An 18530-nucleotide genomic window follows, 5' to 3' on the forward strand; every position below is an offset into this window, starting at 1 on the left:
CAGGGTTCCCCTTTACCACAAGGGTTAAGCTAGTTTTTTTTTTCCCCTTAAAGGTGACAAAGCTTTTCTTGGGATTTGATTGGCTAAGGTTCAGGCTGCCCTTGAAACAGCTTCCTGGTCACCGTAAGGACATAAAAAGGCCCATCCATATGTAATCAACACCCTTCAGACTTGATGAATGTCATCTCACCCTGCCCTGCTGACCAGACATGTTTCCAAATAGAAATGAGAGGGGCCATGTCTATCTACCCAACCTAATTGCTGGAGTATCCTTAACTTCCTTTTGTTAACTGTTGAATGATCTATGAATGCCTCATTTCATTCCAATATTGAACCTGAACATGGTATTGACCTGAGACAGGCTTGCCTCTTACAAAAGAAACAAACAAAAATATCAGAGAATACTATATATAGTTCTAGATAGATGAATTTAAGAATCTAAAACAAACGACCAGCATATCATATTAATAATGGCAAAAATAAAGACTTTATCATTGTATCATCAGTTGTAGGAATAGCCTTAAAAATGCAACACTGACTTATGCTAAAATAAATAAATAAAATACAGGATAGAAAAATCTTTCCTTAAGGTGATTAAAAGTATAAATTAAAGACCATAAGTTAATATTTTATAGTATTCCCATAAAAAGCAGGTGAGAAATAGATTACAGTGTTTTATGATTTGCTATAGCATCATCAGAATACTGTTCAATAGGCTGATCTGTGTGACAGAGAACAGCTTAGAGTCACTAAATATAGGGTACAGTTTCTTTCTTTCTTTTCTTTTTTTTTTTTTTTTTGGTGAGGCAATTGGGGTTAAGTGACTTACCCAGTCACATAGCTAAGTAAGTTTTATGTGTCTGAGGCTGGATTTGAACTCAGGCCCTCCTGAATCCAGGGCCAGTGCTCTATCCATTGCACCACCTAGCTGCTCCACAGGGTACAGTTTCTTAAAGGCAACTCAGGTCTGCCTTCATTCAGGGCCACCCAGCTGTCGGTCGACAGGACTTCATTCCCTTTCCCTCCACCAAGACAGAGGCACTGATGGACTTAACTCAATGAACTGTACATTCAGCTGTATGCTTCGTCATGGCAATATACATTTTTCATCCATTTGCTTTTTCCTACATGGAGAAGCCCTCTTAAGTGGTCATGGAACAGGCTGAAGAAACTGTGTAATACTCTGGAGCTTAATGAAATTATTACATTATCCCCTAAAAACAGGAGCCTCATTATCTATAGCAGGGATTCTTAATTAGCTTGGGGTCCATGAACTTGTTTATTTTTTAAATGTTTGGATAGCTATTATATAGTCATATTAGAGATAACTAATATAACTAGTTTCTTTTGTAATCCCATGTATTTTATGTAAAATTTAGAAACAAATATTCTGAAAAGGGGTCCAGATTTCATAATCCTGTCAAAGGGATCCATGACACAAAAACGGTTCAGAACCCCTAATCTGGAGGAGGTCTCTCTTTGACTTGGACTCTGAGCATTATCAATCTATCCTCCACAACAGAGACGATGTCTCCCTGATTTATGCCTTGTTTGGTACTGACAAAAATGTTAAATAAAGTTGACTGTTATTCCATCTATCAAGAAATCTTGTGTAATCTGAAGAGACATAAAATATACTTTTTTGAAAGAGATTTTCCATTGTTAAAATATATAGCATATATTTATGATTTCATATGTAACTTTATTCCTTCTTTTGTATGTTTACTTATTTTTTGATGACGTAACCGTCTCTTACTTTAACCATTTGCTTTATAAAGGATCTGCTCTGCATTGGTCAGATCAAATTCAAAGTATTCTGTTACGAGGTGAACATAATCCAGGGGATCTCATGAAGGAACTGGGGATGTTTAATATGGAGGAGGCAGAACATGATTGCTGCATTCAATCCCTGAGGGGCTGCCAAGTGGAAGAAGAATTAGATTTTTCTAGGATTGACCCCAGAAGGCAGAACCCAGAACAACATAAAAAAGTTAAGAGTAAATCAGATTTCTGATTATTATATGGGAAAACTTCTTAACAAACTGAGCTATTCAAAAATGCAAGGGTTGCTGCTTTGGGAAGGAGTTGAGAATTCAAGGTATTTCAGCAATTAATGGGTGAGCACTTATGGATACAATAAAAAGAATTCATTCTTTATGTAAGTATTGAACTATTTTTCCTCTAAAGTCTCTTCTAAGATTTCATGACTCTATGAATACTTCTGTAGTTTATATTTAGATAGACCTTTTTTTTTTTAATAAGAGTCAGTTCAAAAACATATTTTGAAAGATAGGGAAAATCATTAACATGACCCTATTATGACTGTTCACATTTATGTAGCTTTTTGTAACTTGCAAACCTTATCGTACTTTATCCTCACAGAATCACGGTTTGGAAGTGACTTCAGATATTATCTATCTAAACTAAACTTGAACAAGAATTTCCTCTGCAATGTAGCCAACAACTGATCATCTACCTGAAGATCTCCAGTTAAAAGAAACCCATTAACTCACCAAGCAGCCCATTACTGGTTTTTCCTTACATCAACTATTCAGATACTTACTAAGTTTTGTCTACTGATTGATTCAATGTATCAGCTTTGTTATATTTGCAAATTTAATAAGCAAGTCATATAGACCTTTATCTACTTGGCACTGATAAAACCCAGAGCAGCACAGCATTAGTGCAAGCATCAGAGATCAGGAATTGGAGGACCTGGGTTCAAACCCAACTCTACCACGTGTAACTCATGTGATCTTGGGTAAGTCACTTAACCTCTACAGACTTCATTTTTCTCATGTATAAGGGGCTTGGATTTCTCTAAGGTCTTTTTATCTCTAAATCTATGATCTTTGATCAAAAGAACACATGGAGCTAAACACAAATCCCTACAGCACTCCTCCACAGAGGATACCTTCCAAGCTGAGATGGAGTCATATATGATTTCTCTTTCTGTTGATTTTTATAATCATCCTCATTTTACATACACAGAAACTGAGGTCCAGAAAGATTATGTTACTTATCACAGAAAAAGTAGGTAGCAAACCCTTGACTCTAAATTTTGTGCCCTTCTCACTATTCTCCACAACTCTCCTGCTTCCTCAAAGCTTGCTCTTTTCACAAAAGCCCTTCTTACTACAGGTCCTTCATCTCTTTTAGCTGAGGTTCTATTCCCATTTTCTCCAACCCAAAAGATACTCCTTTGCACAAACCTGTTCTGATAACTCTGATTGAAAAGCCCTGGGCTATTTATCTCTGCCTTTCCTCCTTCTCCCTACTTCTGTCATGCCATTTAGAGTGTCTCTTCATAAAAGGGAGACCTGGGCAACTGCTTCTCATTGGCCTTGTTCCCTGTTAATATTCTGCCTTTTAACAACAACAATAATAATAGATAAATGGCACCAAGGAAATATTTTGCCTGCCTACTCTGAAATAGCTGGGTAAGTTCATGAAAGAGATAATGCACTTAAAGATAAAGTAATAATTATACTATAAAGCCTTAAATAATCAAAGGCAATGATTTATGTATATAACCAGGCTTCTCAATCCATTGAATATTAGTAATTCATATTTTACAAGAAATTCTTACCCCATCTAGCACCTGCAGCTCTCTTGATAACTTTTCTGCAAATGCTTCAGCATTAGAAATAGCATATTCACAGCCTTCCATCATTATCTCAATATCCTGCTCTTCTCTTGCATTTAACTCTTGGTACTCATCTACAGCTTCTTCATCTCCTCCTGTCACACTCTGATTCTCTCCACTTGGAACAGATTCTTAAAGAGTAGTGAAGGAAAAACTGAAATTATGGAAGCCAAAAATATGAAGTACAAATAATAGTAATTTATGGTAATTTACATGAGACTAGATAGGATCAGCTATCAACACAGGTCATATTTAGTAGTATAAAAAAAAAAAGAAAAGAATAATTCAGAGTCCATAGAAGCAAACCAAAATAACATTATTTTTGTAAAACACTTTATATCCTATGGAGATGAAGCACTATGTAAAAAGATACAAATAAAAAAACCCACAAAACCAAAGCTACTAATTTATAAATATTACATGTTTTAATCATGACATTCAAAGCCATAGCTGAAATCTGAACCCCATTTTCTTACCTCAGATAGTTACTACTCCTTAATTAAAAACATTGACCGTAAATTCTGAACATACAAAAAGTATCTTAGCCTACTTTTTGAAATAATATTAAATAAGAACTGAGAGATTTACTATAGTACCAATCTCTTGCAGTGTATCTTAGGCTTTGAACATGGTAAATGAACTTTACATATTTAAATGGCATTTTACATACACTTTTAAAATGTCTATGGATCTGCTGAAGAAATTTCCACAATTACTTTCTAGACAAGAAGAGTAACAATAACATGAATTTGAGAAATTTTCAAAATGTAAATAGATGTCCTCAGTGTTTTGTAATAAAAAAGTTTGGGATACTTTCTGAATAATGATATCAGTTAAAATATTTGAGGGAACCTAGATACTTGGAAATCATTGTTTCTAGTTAATTTTATAAGTATATTAAGATCATGATAGGAAAGGAATGGGGGATTTTTAAAGGTTAAAAACCAGAGTATTTCATTTCTGCATATTTGATGGGTAGCTTCCAATTTAAATAAAAAGCTCTGAGTGACCCTAATATTATTCAGATATAAATTGCTAATTTGTATGAGAAGTACATCTGGGTAAGTAAGACCTCTGATACATGGTATGCGCTTATTATTGACCAACAAGACAGACCAAAACAAACAAAAAAAACTCCAACAAAAAACAAACCCCAAAACAAAAACAGACATAAAACAACACAAGATTTAAGTGCTCAAAATGAGGACAAATTAAGTGAATTCTACATAAAAGCTAAGGCTTCTGCCATAAATCGTTATAGAAATCACTAGGTAAATGTGATTTGATATATTCTGAACAGGGAGTTATTTTACTGAGATCATCTTAACTTTATAATGGAAAATTAAACTGTTATGTGACTGATAAGTACCTAGGGATGAGGACTGCCTAAATCATTCTAGACAGTACTTTATACAAACAGGCATTTTAACAAATTCTTAAGATGATAAGATTAATTATTGTTAAAGCAGTCTTTTCTTTCCTAAGAAACAATACTTTAGAAGCCAATGATGAAAATACTGTCATTAATTATGTTGCACTATGGATTTTGCAGCAATGACCTTGTCCCAACATACAACTTCATAAAATATATAACCAACAGTACATAACATCAAATGGTAAATAGTTAAAATTATACAGAAGAATAAGAAAAGGTGTTACGCACCTTCTGTAACTTTAGGCAGTTCTGGAGAATAAAAAGGTATGAAAGAAGCAGAGGAAAGTAAGCAAAGAATATTAGCTGAGTGGCAAAGTATACAGGTTTAATGTGTATTTTTTTAAAATACTGCACTCATTTGAACTTCATGGTAACATAATGTTTCAAAAGACAATTTAATATTCAATCATAAGGGTAGATTACTAAAGGAATGGAAAGGTCAAAAACTCTTCTCAGTGTTCTGGCCAATTCAAATTATTTTTGGAAATAATATAAGTCCTATACAAAAACATAAATATAGTCAGAAATTGACCATTATTTTCCTTTTACTTCTCTGATTGTTGTTTCTTAATAGATTTATAAAAATATGGGATTTCTTGTTCTTAGGAGGAAAAATCTAAGAAATAAATAATTTATGTTATTTTGGAGTCTTGCCCAGCTATTTTCACATAAAGAATAAATGCTTTACATATAACTACTTGACAATGGGTTAGTCACAAAAGATTCCAGTTGTATTAGAAAGACTAAGGGTGAGGCAATTAAATGAACACAATTGGTATTGGATAAGGCTAGATTTTAAGGACTCAAGTAAAAATATTTTATTTAATTGAATAAAGAATAAATGCATAGTTCAAAAAACAACAGGAAAACTTCAATGACTTCCTCTCTTAACAAATCCCTATTTCAAAATCTTATATTCCTGGGAAGCCACAATTCCTCAGCATGAATCTTTTGTATAATTTCTCCAAAGAAAAACAATTTATGTAATTTCATTAGTGTTGATACATGAAGTGCATTAAGACTCATCTATCTTAATGACAAGTTAGCTCTAAAACAATTATGGAAAAAAGTAGTGACAGTTTTTAAAAGCAGGCTAACTCATGTTAGTTGCAATGAACAATCCTGGACTCAGAGAATAGATGATGAAACACTTAACCTTCTTCTCACAGAGACCTAGGAAATTATGTGGGTTAACATAACACTGTCAGATATAATCTGTTGTTCCATTTTGCTAAACTGTTCTTCCTTGTTAAAATAGAGAGTTCAGTGAGGGGAAGTACAGTTTGGGAAATTACCACACTGTTAACACAAAACATCAATAAAAATAATAATTTTAAAAAAACAGTTATAAAGATCATCTAGTTATCACAATGTTGCAAAGAGTAGAGAGTTTTCTTAAAGAAGACTTACCAAAATCAAAAATGAACTGTAGTTCTTGCTTTATGTAAGTGGACCATTCAGCAGACCTCTAGGTAAAGTGATTTTTACATAATACGAATTTGCCCACATGGGGAAAGAGGAAGGGACGGAGGATGGAAGTAGAGTACTGTGGAGTAAGGGGGCTGGTACAAGGTTCAAAGACACATGGGGCAAAGAAGCAAGAGCAGGAGGAGGAACATGTAGGGTTGAAGGCAGGGTAGAGAATATGTTGGGGCCTGACATGGACAGAGACAGGAGAGAATGGGCAACATGCAGGGGCTAGGGACAGACACAAAGTACCCAAGCACTAATAGAAGACACGTGGGGACAGGTCACATGGGTGGGTGGGCTGAGCAGAGCAAAAGTCTCCTCTCTCAACACCTTGAGGTCTCAAGCCAATGCCCCCCACCACGCAGTGGCAGCAGTCTCTTCAGTCTCTCAGTGTGTTGGTTCTGCTTTCACTTGGACAAGTTTTTTTTGGGGGGGGAAGGGAAGGGGGAGCAGAGGGAGTAGAGTGAGAGGTCAAGGAATGCCAAGCCAGGCAGGAATGGAGACAGAGCACAGTACTGTATGGTAAAGTTAACAAAGGTGGTTTTTTTGGAATGAGGATTTCTTTCAGAATTCTTTATCTAAAGTTGAATTTGTGTAATGTGAATTTATGTAAACTGTCTGTATTACCCAGGTATTAATTAAAGGAAATGAAACATCACAAGATTTGTACTCACATCATATCAAGCACACAGACATTTAGGGAGTTGAAAGCTACACCCTGAACTCAACTAAAATAGAAATTTCTATATAAGGCTGATGAATGAATGATTCTCAAAATATGTCCATATAGTCCTCTAGGTATTCTTTAGGCTTGTCTCTTGTGGTGTTAATATTTATGATGTCTTAACTTTTGTTTCTGGCATGGTTTGGTTATGATTTTAATGAGAATTGGAACCATTACAATGTCCTATTAAAATCAATAGCACTCTTCCCGATTGTTCTGTTAAGACTGTAAGGCAGGTGTTACAAGAATTGAAAACGTCTGAGAACCACTGTTCTATGGAGCATATCATCTATGTACCTATTGAATTTAAGGAACAAACAAGAAACATATACTGTGATAAGACATTAAGTCCACATTGAAAAGTGAAATGTTAATTTTAAGTTTCTTTAAATGATATATTAGAAGACAACTTTTCCATTCCTATAGTATAAAGAGCTCCATTTAATGTTCAATGTGAGAAAAAACTTGAAAGTTTTCATGCCACAATTTAAAACACTTTTTTATAACCAGTAAAACACATTCAAGAGAGCTGCTAGCTTCTACAATGAAGAAGAGATATATGGGACAGTGGAAGGAGCTCTGGACTTGAAATTAGAAGAGATGGAAAAATTTTAATCTGACATTAATTCACTGTGTGGCCTCAGGCAAATTACATAACTTTCCCGGGCCTGTTTCTTCATCTGTAAAATGAGGGTTGGTATTCAAGATTTAAGATTAACTTTTCGCCCCATATTGGACTCCTAGGAAAGATGACTCAAACTCATTTTCTCCCACTCCCACTTGTTGGACCCCTTAAATTTTCACTCAAAACTAAGGCATCATGTGCCATAAATCCATAGCCCATTTCTACCTCACTAACTAAAAAGCAGCCAATAAATGGCCAAGTGAAAGTTTACTACAGGTGAAAAAAAATTCATAGAGATTACAGAGAAGGAATGGTGAAAAAGTAGAATTCAAAAGAAAGGGACAGAATCCAGTGAGTATGAATGCAGTATGAAGTTACCAATTTCCACTTTTAATGCAATTTATGGGGAGGGTGGGGAGGGAGCAATAGACTATTATCAAATGTTAGCTCTTTGTTCATCTTTATAGTAATTTATTTCAACTACTTTCTTCAATTGAGATAAAGAACACAATTCAAACTTACACCCTTAAGGCTATGCTGTTTTCTCCCACTATTTCTTAATATAAAAGATTTTTAGAAGTAAAATTTCCTTTGTATATCTTTAAATTTTAATTACATTAAGACTTTTATGCTACCTAATTAAACAATTTGAATACTTTGTCCACAGAGTTACTATTCTGGAAACACATGTTGAACACAGGAAATCTACTACCTAACTTAAATCAGTTTCTTAATTAATTTAAATAGTTAAAGCAAAAATACATATTTATAATTCATTTGTTTTTATACATAAATGTTAATTGGACTTTTACCTTCTAAAAGTTGTGAACTAACATTGACGAAATCAATTTTCTTTCGAAGATATCTCTGATTCAATTTCCAAATACAGGAAATAAATGCATTCTTTTCTGCAGTGCTGCTGGCAACCCACTTGTATATTTTTTCAAAATGTAAATCAAATTCAGGATTCTCCTGCAAATAAACACAAATGGAAAAAAGCATTTGTGATCATTAACTTTTTCACTATGCTATATGGATAACTGAGAAGAATAATAATATTTTAAAGAAAGATAAATAAGAAGAAAACTAAAATAATATTTTAAGCAAGAAGTGCTCTTATTAATCGTATTTTAAAACTAAAGAAGTGATTTATTGATGTTAATAGCTCAGAAGAGATACTGAATTAAAACAATGAAAAAGCTGTCATATAGAACATATGGGAAATGAAGAGTTCAATTTTTAGTTCAAAGTTGTGGGTTAACTATTGAATAACTCGTGCTACTCCAAATAGTTTACCTTTTATACAGCTTAAACCCACAAATTAATATTAAGGGTGGACACTGGGAAAAGAGAAACCACTTCTTCAATCCCTATAATCAGGCCATCTCTTTTCTCCAAAGTGTAAGATTATTGCTCCTCTGGTTATATAAAAGCTAATTTGGATCACCAAAACCTGTTTGTCGAGTGCTAGTTTCTTTTGAGGGAGAAGGAAAATAATACTTATTTCTGTAGTTTTCCAGCTGGTAAGGTGCTATAGACATAAAAATACATATATATGTTTATCTATCTGTCTGGGTCTGGGCATTTATAGGATCACAGATATGGAGTTGGGAAGGACCTTGGAGGTCAGTACACTGAACACCAAACCTCAGACTTCTGGTGGCTCCATTAAAGTACAGACACTCCATGAGGTGCAACTAGAATAGCCAGCTGGTAATCTCTGTCTTTAATATTTCTTCCACCAATAAAGTGCTTGCTGAGAATTAGATGAAACAAAAACGTATGAACACATATAGTGTTTTACATTTTTAAAAGCTCAAAGATTTTTGAAAATGTTATTTCTTTAAGTCTTTATGAAGTAGAAAGGTAACAAATACAGAGGAAACTTTTTAAAATACTTACGTTGCATAAAAAGGATTAAATGTGCCTTTTCAAAACAAATATATATTATATCAGGCTTTTAATAGACATAACTATGATGTATCAGAGATAGGATACGATTTCATACAACAACATTCACATAATAGCTATCTGTAGATTAATAAAGAGATAAAGCTTAATAGTCAGTCACAAAAATTAAAAATCTATACTACCAATGAAAAGATACTCACATTAGGGCTGGCAAAATGTAAGAATATTTGGCAACTGAAACAAAACTTTATGGGAAATGACAGCTTTACTGGGAATATTTCCCATAATACCATAAAAAAGCTGAGTGTTCCAGCTGCAATACTCAACAGATCAATTGTGATACCAAATGGCTATGTATATTTTATATACATACACACAGAATGCACAGGGTATCTCCATAAAAAGAAAAAAAAATCCCTTAAGCAGTGAGCAGTAGCAGTGAGATGCCAGCTGTGAGGAAGCATTTAAATAGGCATTCAGCAACATGAATGAATTGTGCAAGTCAATGAGGTTACAAAGTACACAACTACTGAAGCAAAAATAGTTTAGGAATTCATATGACTTTTTAATAAAAGTGGGTCGTGTGTTTCTGAGAAGGACCTAAACAGAAAACCATAAAAACTAAAGCCTACCCCTGGCACTTGCCTCATATTCTTTTTAGATTTTTTAAAAAATATATATAAAACAACAATTTTTAAAAATCCCATTTCTATTCTTTTCCTAAACCCTCCTGAAAAGATCTTTGTGTTTTCCTGGGAAGCATGCAGATGAATGGCATTTTCCCAAGTTAAGAAACATGCAAAACACATCCTTCTGAAACACATGGGTCTCACCCTCTTCTTGTACCTTACTTGTCAGCTTGTAACCTTTTCTCAGTGCTCAGTTCCTCAGAGACATTTGCCAGGATAATAAAGGTCCATCTCTATTTGCATTATATTTCATCTGTTTTATAAACTGTTTATTCTTCTGCAATTTTTTTCAACATATGTTTGTAGCAAGGACTAAATTTATCTAAACCTTGATGTCACCCCATAAAAAGAGTGATTTATATTAAGAGGCACATGATTTTTTAAAAAAAATCTGAACCAATAAGGAACTCCTAGTGTGGAAACTCCCTCCGGTGATACAAACTGCCAAACTGTCTGTAACTCAGTCTCAGTGAGTTGCCTAGGATTCAGGGAGATGTTAAGTAATTTGATCACAGTCACAAGCTAATATGTTTCAGAGGTAGCACTTGATTCCTGCTGATAGAATGGCCCTATTTCTACACCATGCTTTCTCCTTTTATTAGATTTGAGATGGGGAACATATGAATTATAGGTTGCTAAATACTTGTACTTTTTGTCTTGAGTCTAATTATTCAATTAAAATGCCACCACGATGAAATTTTTATTTTTGCATGTTTTGCTTTTGAAAAATTTGAATTCAGGGCAGCTGGGTGGTATAGTTGACAGAGCACCATGGACCTGAGTTCGAATCCAGCCTCAGATACTTACTAGCTGTGTGACCTTGGGCAAGTCACTTAATCCCAATTGCTTCCCCTCAAAAAGTGAATCTTAACACAAAGATAATAATATAAAAAGATTAATTTCTCTTCCTTCCCTTTAGGGAAAAAGAAAATCAGTGACTTCAATTAAATCAGCCTATCTAGCAGACAGGATTGTAAATTACAAGTAGACAGAAACCATGTTTTAATTAATACATTTTGCCTGACAGTAAGTTGCACAGTAGGCATTTAATAAATATTTATCAAATTGAACTGAATTCAAATAACTTGACACTATTTTCTCATTAACTGCCATTTAGTCATCCTGGTGAATCATACATGACTCTGAGTGCAAATATTATATGTTACATAGTTGTGTAGTCCCACATTATACCAAAACCACTGAGAAAAAAAAAAACATTCACACATTACATTAACAACATGACATTCTCTCTTATAGTAACAACGTTAATATAACATCATTACCAGAAATGTCATACTGTTACATTAGCATAATGTATACAATAATGTAAAATTTTAAACACTACACAGTTAATAAAAATATATGAATAAATTAGTCAACAAGTATTTACTACGTGCTGATTATTTCCCAGGAACTGTTTTAAGCACTGGGAATACGAAGAGTACATTTGCTTTAGTTTATATGAATTTTGCTGTATATCAGGATTATAGCCACAGTAGCCTTAGGAAATGGGAAAAAGCCAAATCTTTTGGAATAAAGGATAACACAGCATACATAGTAGAATGAAAAGAAGATAGGAGGTCAAAGGGAAGGAAAGAAAAATATCAAATAAAAAAGATTTACTAACAAATTAGACTAGAAAATAATTTTGGGGAAAATTAAATTATTAAAGCAAATTATTTTTTAAAAATATTTAAAAAGCCCAACTATAGCATAAGTCAAACAGCAGTTAATAATTGTTAGTAGCAGTGGTGAGGCAAAAGAGAAGGAAGAATGAATGTTTTTTTAAAACAATTATTCTTAGTTCCCATGGGCCAGTAGCCACAGAAAAGACAAGCTTAGATAAGCCTTGAAGACATAAAATTTTTTTATAAAGTAAATGGCATTTCATAAGCAAGCCCAGGTCAAAGTCCTAAGAATAAAAGACATACTTTAATGGCATCTTTGGCATCCACCACAGCAAGATCTCGAAGGGCCCATGCAATCTGTCTTTTGTAGAAGTCTCCCTTATCAGATTTCTTCACTTTCACCACATTCACCTGTACTGGGCGTTCAGTTGTCACTGTTGAGCAAAATACATAAGTACTTTAATTAGAAATATTTTTTGGCCTGATATCTTTCTAACATATGTATCGCCCAAGTCATCTCTTTATGTCAAGGAGATAGTACACATTTTTGAATTGCAGGGTAAGATGTACTTTCTGAAATTTTTACTTTGTAATCAAGAATTTAAACTTATACCGTTGCCTTCTGAATACTTCTATATCTTTGTATTTAAACCTATGAAATGAACATTTTCTTTTATGCAAACTAATGGGAAATTAATTGGTTGCAGCTGCAACTTTAAAAATTCAACTGAAAATGAGGTTTAATATGAAGAATAAATTTCCCTCGCAGAAAAGATATGACATCAAAGGAATATCTTCTGTAAACTGAAATACCCACCTGTGGCACACAAAAAACAGTTTTTCTTCTTTTTCCCTGCTTTGCAGACATTCACGATGCTCAGTAAACGTTCATCATTTGGTGTGAAAATATCTCTTTGTAATGCATGCTTGATTGCAGTCATTTTTTCTTAGCTGAAAAATTCAGAATATGAATACTGTACAGCATACCAATGAATCACTTTAAACTAAACTTTACCATTTAGTTTTCTCATTGAAGAAAAAAATACTATGAATGCCCAATGGAAAATTTAGAAAAATGTTTTTATACAGATATCATTACAAGATGTCAAACAGCAGTTAAAAGTCAAAACAGAGAAAGTGTTTTATAACAGTATTTCATAATATCGACAGCTACTCTAAAATACTATCCTTATTCAAACTTATTCTTATTTTTTCAAAGTTGCCATTTTATATGATTTTTAAAAAAAACAAGTTTTTCTAGCTATGTAAGCAGATGACTAAAATGTTAAAAAAAATCTTTGAATGACATGAAGTAGGATTAGATCACTGCTTTTCAAAATAGGGTCTAAAGAACCCTACCAAACCTTTATAATTCCAATTGGGCTTCACTGTCCTAATTACAAGATAATGGCACCTCTGGCCTTGGAAACTGCTTGCTCCATTTCTTCCCATTTCATTGGGAAGAAGCAGAGCCATAATTTATTGGCTTTCCCACTGACTCAGGGTCCTCTGCCCATCCATGTTTCAGTTTCCTGAGAGCTGATATTACCCATCTCACTGAGCAGTCCCAATCACAAACTTTACCAAAGACTGAGAAGCTGTCACTTAACTGGGGGCTTCAAAGCCTTAAAACTGGTTAGAGTTGGAGAGATCTTCGAAGTCCCTATCTCTGTGGATGGTACCACTATCCTCAAAATGTTGAAATTCTCTTTGATTAAATCTTCCATATTCAGCCAACTGCCAAGTCCTGGTGATTTTATCTCAGAAATTCTCAAATTCCTCTACTTTTTTGCACTTCCGCTATCCTAATCCAGGCCATCATTGCCTTTTGTCTATACTATTCTAATATCTTTCCAATTGGTCTTCCTGTCTCAAATTTATCCTTCACACAACTTCCAAAGGAATCTTAATGCACAAGTCTGTTCCTGTCACTCCCTTGCTCAGTCTTAAGTGGCTCCCTATTGCCTATAGAATAAAATTGGTGGTGGTGATGTTACAGCATCCAAGGCTTTAAAAAACAAACAACAACAAAACCCTACCCCGACCTATTCTTCCAGTCTAATTTCATACTATTTAAACTCCAGGCAAACTGGATTATCAGTTATTATTCTGATCTTGACCTGCCCTTTCCATTCTTACTGCAATAGTAATATATGCTGTCTTAAGACACAACTTTCATCACATCACTCTTTTGCTCAACCTTCAGTGGTTTCCCATTCATTACAGGAGCAAATTTGAACTCTTATCTAGACATTTAAAACCACCTACAATCTGACATGCCTTATGTACACAGCAATGCAACACCCTGAAGGAGAGATAAGAGGCATGTGCCAGGCAAGCTAAACCACCATTACTACATTGAACTACCACCTCCCCTCAGACCCCGGTGGAGACACCCAGGACCCTGAACCCAAAAGCTTGGAAATAGCAATACTTCCTGCCTAATGACCACAACCTTCATTCTGGAAAGCCATCCCTGTGGAGATGCAGTTTGACAACTGCTCCTGTAGGTGCACTAGGCCATATCTTTTAAAAGCCCAGAAAAGAAAAGCTCTTGCCACCAAAGTCCGTGGCTCAACATCAGAAAATGACATGATTTTATCAATGGAAATACCATTAAAGAGGCATTACCACCTGCTTTGCCACTTCACCCTAAGGATCATGGTATCTTTTCATCTGATACTGCTAAAAATCTACATATGTTGTCTCTCCCATTGAATACAAGTTCCTTGAAAACAGGGGCTGTTTTACTTTTCTATTTGTATCCCCATTGCTTTAGCACAATGCTTAAAAAATTGCTTAGTGCTTTTCACATATTAAATACTTATTCATTCATTCCCTATTCCAACCATCTATTCAAATTCTAACCATTCCTTTTGTTTGTTTGTTTTTTTGGTGGGGGCAAGTGGGGTTAAGTGACTTGCCCAGAGTCACAGAGCTAGTAAATGTTATGTGTCTGAGGCTGGATTTGAACCCAGGTACTCCTGACTCCAGGTCCAGTACTCTATCCACTGAACCACCTAGCTGCCCCAAATTCTAACCATTCTTCAAAATCCAACTAGAATCAAAGCTCTTCCCTGAAGCCAAGCCCAAATGGATCATAAATCAAAGATTTGATGCAAGAAGGCCCTTAGATGTCACCCAGTCCAACTCTTTTTACAGATAAGGAAACTAAGGGCCAGAGATGCTTCCTGGCCTGCCCAACATCAGTTAGAACTATTCCAGCCAATATAGAATTTTCCCTTAGAGCTCTCTAGTATTTAATGTACTGTACAATCAGACACTTAATCATATTGCTCTTTCCACTAAAATCTTAATCTGATACCTCATCATGGCACAGGGGTGACTCTAGGCTCTCCATCATGGTAGACTGCAAACTCTGGCAGGCCCTAATCTGGAAAGACATTAAGTGTAGGCCTGGTTATACTTACACTTCTGTATTTCTGTCATCTGAAGACTAGCATAGCTAAGTATGGAGACCCTGAATTAGACAAGTCAGCCACCACATACCGTTTTTTTATCTACAGTACTTCAAAACCACTGCTATGACAGAGAAGTTGTAGTCTGTCCTGTAAGAACTAATGCCTGCCACTACTGAAACTAAGTATCCTTTAAGTATTTTTCTCTATTTATTTCATTTGTATTTGTCTTAACTCCTCAATTACATCCTAAGATTCTCTGAAGGCAGAAACTGTCTAGTATTTAGGACCACAGATTTATAGCAAGAAGGGATCTTAGAAATAAGAAGAAATAGGCCCAGAGAAATGAAGTGACTTGCCCACAGTCACAAAGGTACTTATACGTAGCCTTGTACAGTGCTGGGCACATGGAACACTATCAAAAAATACTTGTTGACTTGAATAATAAAGTAAATAACGGCAAGGAGGCTAACAGGTTTCCCCATAGCCAACATGGCATATTAGCAGGAATGTTATAAGGAGATCTCTATTCTAGACCTGACTGCCCACTACTTCAACGTAACTTACAAACTCTGAATTATAGTTTTTCTCTTTTGTAAAATAAGTGGTTTGTACTAGATGAACTCTCGGGTGCCTTCTACCTCTAATAATTAGTGATTCTAATTAGTAATGAAACAAATGAGAAAACATAATAGACCTCACAGAGGATATGCAATTGAAACAATAAAATGTTTTCCTACTCTTCTCTACCCAGCTGGAAAAATGGGAAAAGTACAAATTACCCTATAGGTAAAAATACCCAGTTGGCCTCTGGAATAGCTCAACTCTGGCAATATAACAAAAGTTTCTAGCTAGAGCCATAGAGAATCTAACTCCCCCCTTTCAAACATGAGGAAACTGGGGTCTCTGAGAGGCCAAGTGACCCATCCAAGATCAATTATACTTGCTGTGAGATAGCAACAGCGCCAGGCTAGAACTCACAGTTCTGGACTCCTATCCAGAGTGCTAGCCACCACACACCATTTTGCCAGGGCACGTTTAGGGGAACCTTGCATGATTCCTTATTTGCTTATGGCATTTCTGGAAGAGAGGAGAACTGAATGCTCAAAGGACTTCTGTGCAGGGTGCATTCACATAAGGGAAAACACAGATATGCTCTAGAGAAGGAATTCTTAACCCCTTTTTGTATGCACATCTTTGGCAATCTGGTGAATCCTATGTATAACTTCCCCATAATTTATTTGAAAAATATATAATCGAAGGAAATGCTAATTTTCAGTTGGAGGTTAGTGAAAATAAAGATATGTTTTTGTTTCATTTTGTTTTTCCCCACATCCAAATTCAAGGTCCCCCTAAAGCTGATTCACAGATCCTGTTGGGGGAGGGTGTCCACTGATCCCAGATAAAGAACTACCTGGATCGGTAGAAAAAGAGGACTCCGGAGGTATGAGAAACGGGTATGTGAGGCAGTGGATAAAGCGCTGGAGTCAGGAAGTTAACTATGGCCTTCGACACTTACTAGTTATGCATGTTGCTTCACCTCTGCCTCAGTTTCCTCATCGGTAAAATGGGGATAATAACGTCGAGGATCAAATTAGGTAGTAATTGGAAAATGCTTAGCACAGTGCCTGGCACACGGTTATTGTTGTTGGGGTGGACAGGTGGCAGCGGACAGAGTGCCGGGATGGGCCTGGAGTCAGGACGACTCATCTTCCCGAGTTCAACTCTGGCGTTGGACACCTACTAGTTCTGTGACCCTGACCACTGTCACTTAACCCTGTTTGCCTCAGTTTCCTCATCCGTAAAATGAGCAGGAGAAGAAAATGGCAAACCACTCCGTATCTTTACCAAGAAAACCCTGAATGGGGTCACGCAGAGCCTGAACAACAGAAATTATTATTATCCTGGGCCTGAAGCTAAGCCGTGGTGCAGGCCCAAGCAGAGCAGGAGCTGCTCCGCAGGGAGCCGGGGGAGAGAAGGCGCGGCCAGACCGCTCCCCTCGGGGCCTGTGCGGGTGACAGGGCTGGGGCGACGCCGGGGAGGGGACTACCGCGTCTCCCGGAGACAGGAGCGGCACCGAGGTGCGACCGTGGCCCTTCCTGGAGCCACCGCGCACGCGCTGCAGCCCCAGCTTCCCCCTTACCCGTGGTGCGCCGGGCAGGCTCCTCCGTGAGGGGACCGGGCAGGGGCCAGGACACGGCAGTTACCGCTGGCGCTCCGTGACCCTCAGGCTCCGTCTACCAAGGAAGCGCTGCATGAGCTCCGGCCCGCCCACTTCCTACATCCGGTCACGTGATTGGGAGCCGCGCCGGAAGAAGGAACCGGAGAGGGAGTGGGAGAGGGAGTGGCAGAGGGAGAGGGAGAGGGAGAGGGAGAGGGGGAGGGAGACGGAGACCCCGGCTCGGACACACAGATACGGACAGACAAGGGAACAAGGATGGGAGACCCGGGAGGGGGGGCGGGGTCTGAGAGTGGAAACCCGACGTAGCTGGAAGGCCCGACCTTGAACTGGACACCTTCGGCAGTCTAATGAAACCTATAGTCACCTTCTCAGAATGATATTTTTAAATAATTAAAGGGAAGGCTAAATTTGCTAGTGAAAATCTAAACAACTAAAAAAAAACCCTCTGCCTTAGAATGTAAACTTCTTGAAGGTTGGGAGTGTTTGCTTTTTGTCCTTGATTCCCCATCGCCTGGCACCTAGTAGATATTTAATAATGCTTGTTGATTGATTGATTGATTGATTTGAGGTCTTCCAGTTGAGTGAATTGAATGAACGTTCAGTGAACCCCCGTTATCGAGAAGCTTGCTCTGATGAAGAGTTTTGCACCACTTGAAAGATTTAATTATTCCAAATGTCTACAGTGTTTCATCCAATGAGAAATTCTGAATGTTGTTAATTTACTGACTCGTTTAAAATGTGCCCAGTTTTACCTTCCTTCGTACAGGAAACATTAAGTACTGTACCTGCCTTGTGCAAAGC

At 36.5% G+C, this 18530-nt stretch overlaps 1 protein-coding gene across 7 annotated transcripts in view; it reads right to left on the minus strand.

Moving 5' to 3' along the window:
* EXOC1 (exocyst complex component 1) overlaps window positions 1-17824 on the minus strand; it is a 60134-nt gene extending 42310 nt beyond the window's left edge. For 3 of the 7 annotated variants that reach the window (XM_020975298.2, XM_020975296.2, XM_020975295.2), the window contains exons 1-6: window positions 17691-17823; window positions 12946-13079; window positions 12432-12562; window positions 8713-8872; window positions 5310-5330; window positions 3590-3777 (exon numbers count right to left, since the gene is read on the minus strand). In XM_020975298.2, the coding sequence (XP_020830957.1) occupies window positions 3590-3777; window positions 5310-5330; window positions 8713-8872; window positions 12432-12562; window positions 12946-13069 (624 nt within the window). In that variant the 5' untranslated portion in view covers window positions 13070-13079; window positions 17691-17823. Of the gene's footprint in view, window positions 1-3589; window positions 3778-5309; window positions 5331-8712; window positions 8873-12431; window positions 12563-12945; window positions 13080-17690 lie in introns of all 7 variants that reach the window. The other 4 variants (XM_020975297.2, XM_020975294.2, XM_020975293.2 and 1 more) reach the window with 3 other exon arrangements.
* Window positions 17825-18530: the final 706 nt, after the last annotated feature.

The sequence above is a fragment of the Phascolarctos cinereus genome, unplaced genomic scaffold (genome assembly GCF_003287225.1).
Source record: "Phascolarctos cinereus isolate Bilbo 61053 unplaced genomic scaffold, phaCin_HiC Scaffold_9;HRSCAF=440, whole genome shotgun sequence".
In the NCBI taxonomy this organism is placed as follows: domain Eukaryota; kingdom Metazoa; phylum Chordata; class Mammalia; order Diprotodontia; family Phascolarctidae; genus Phascolarctos; species Phascolarctos cinereus.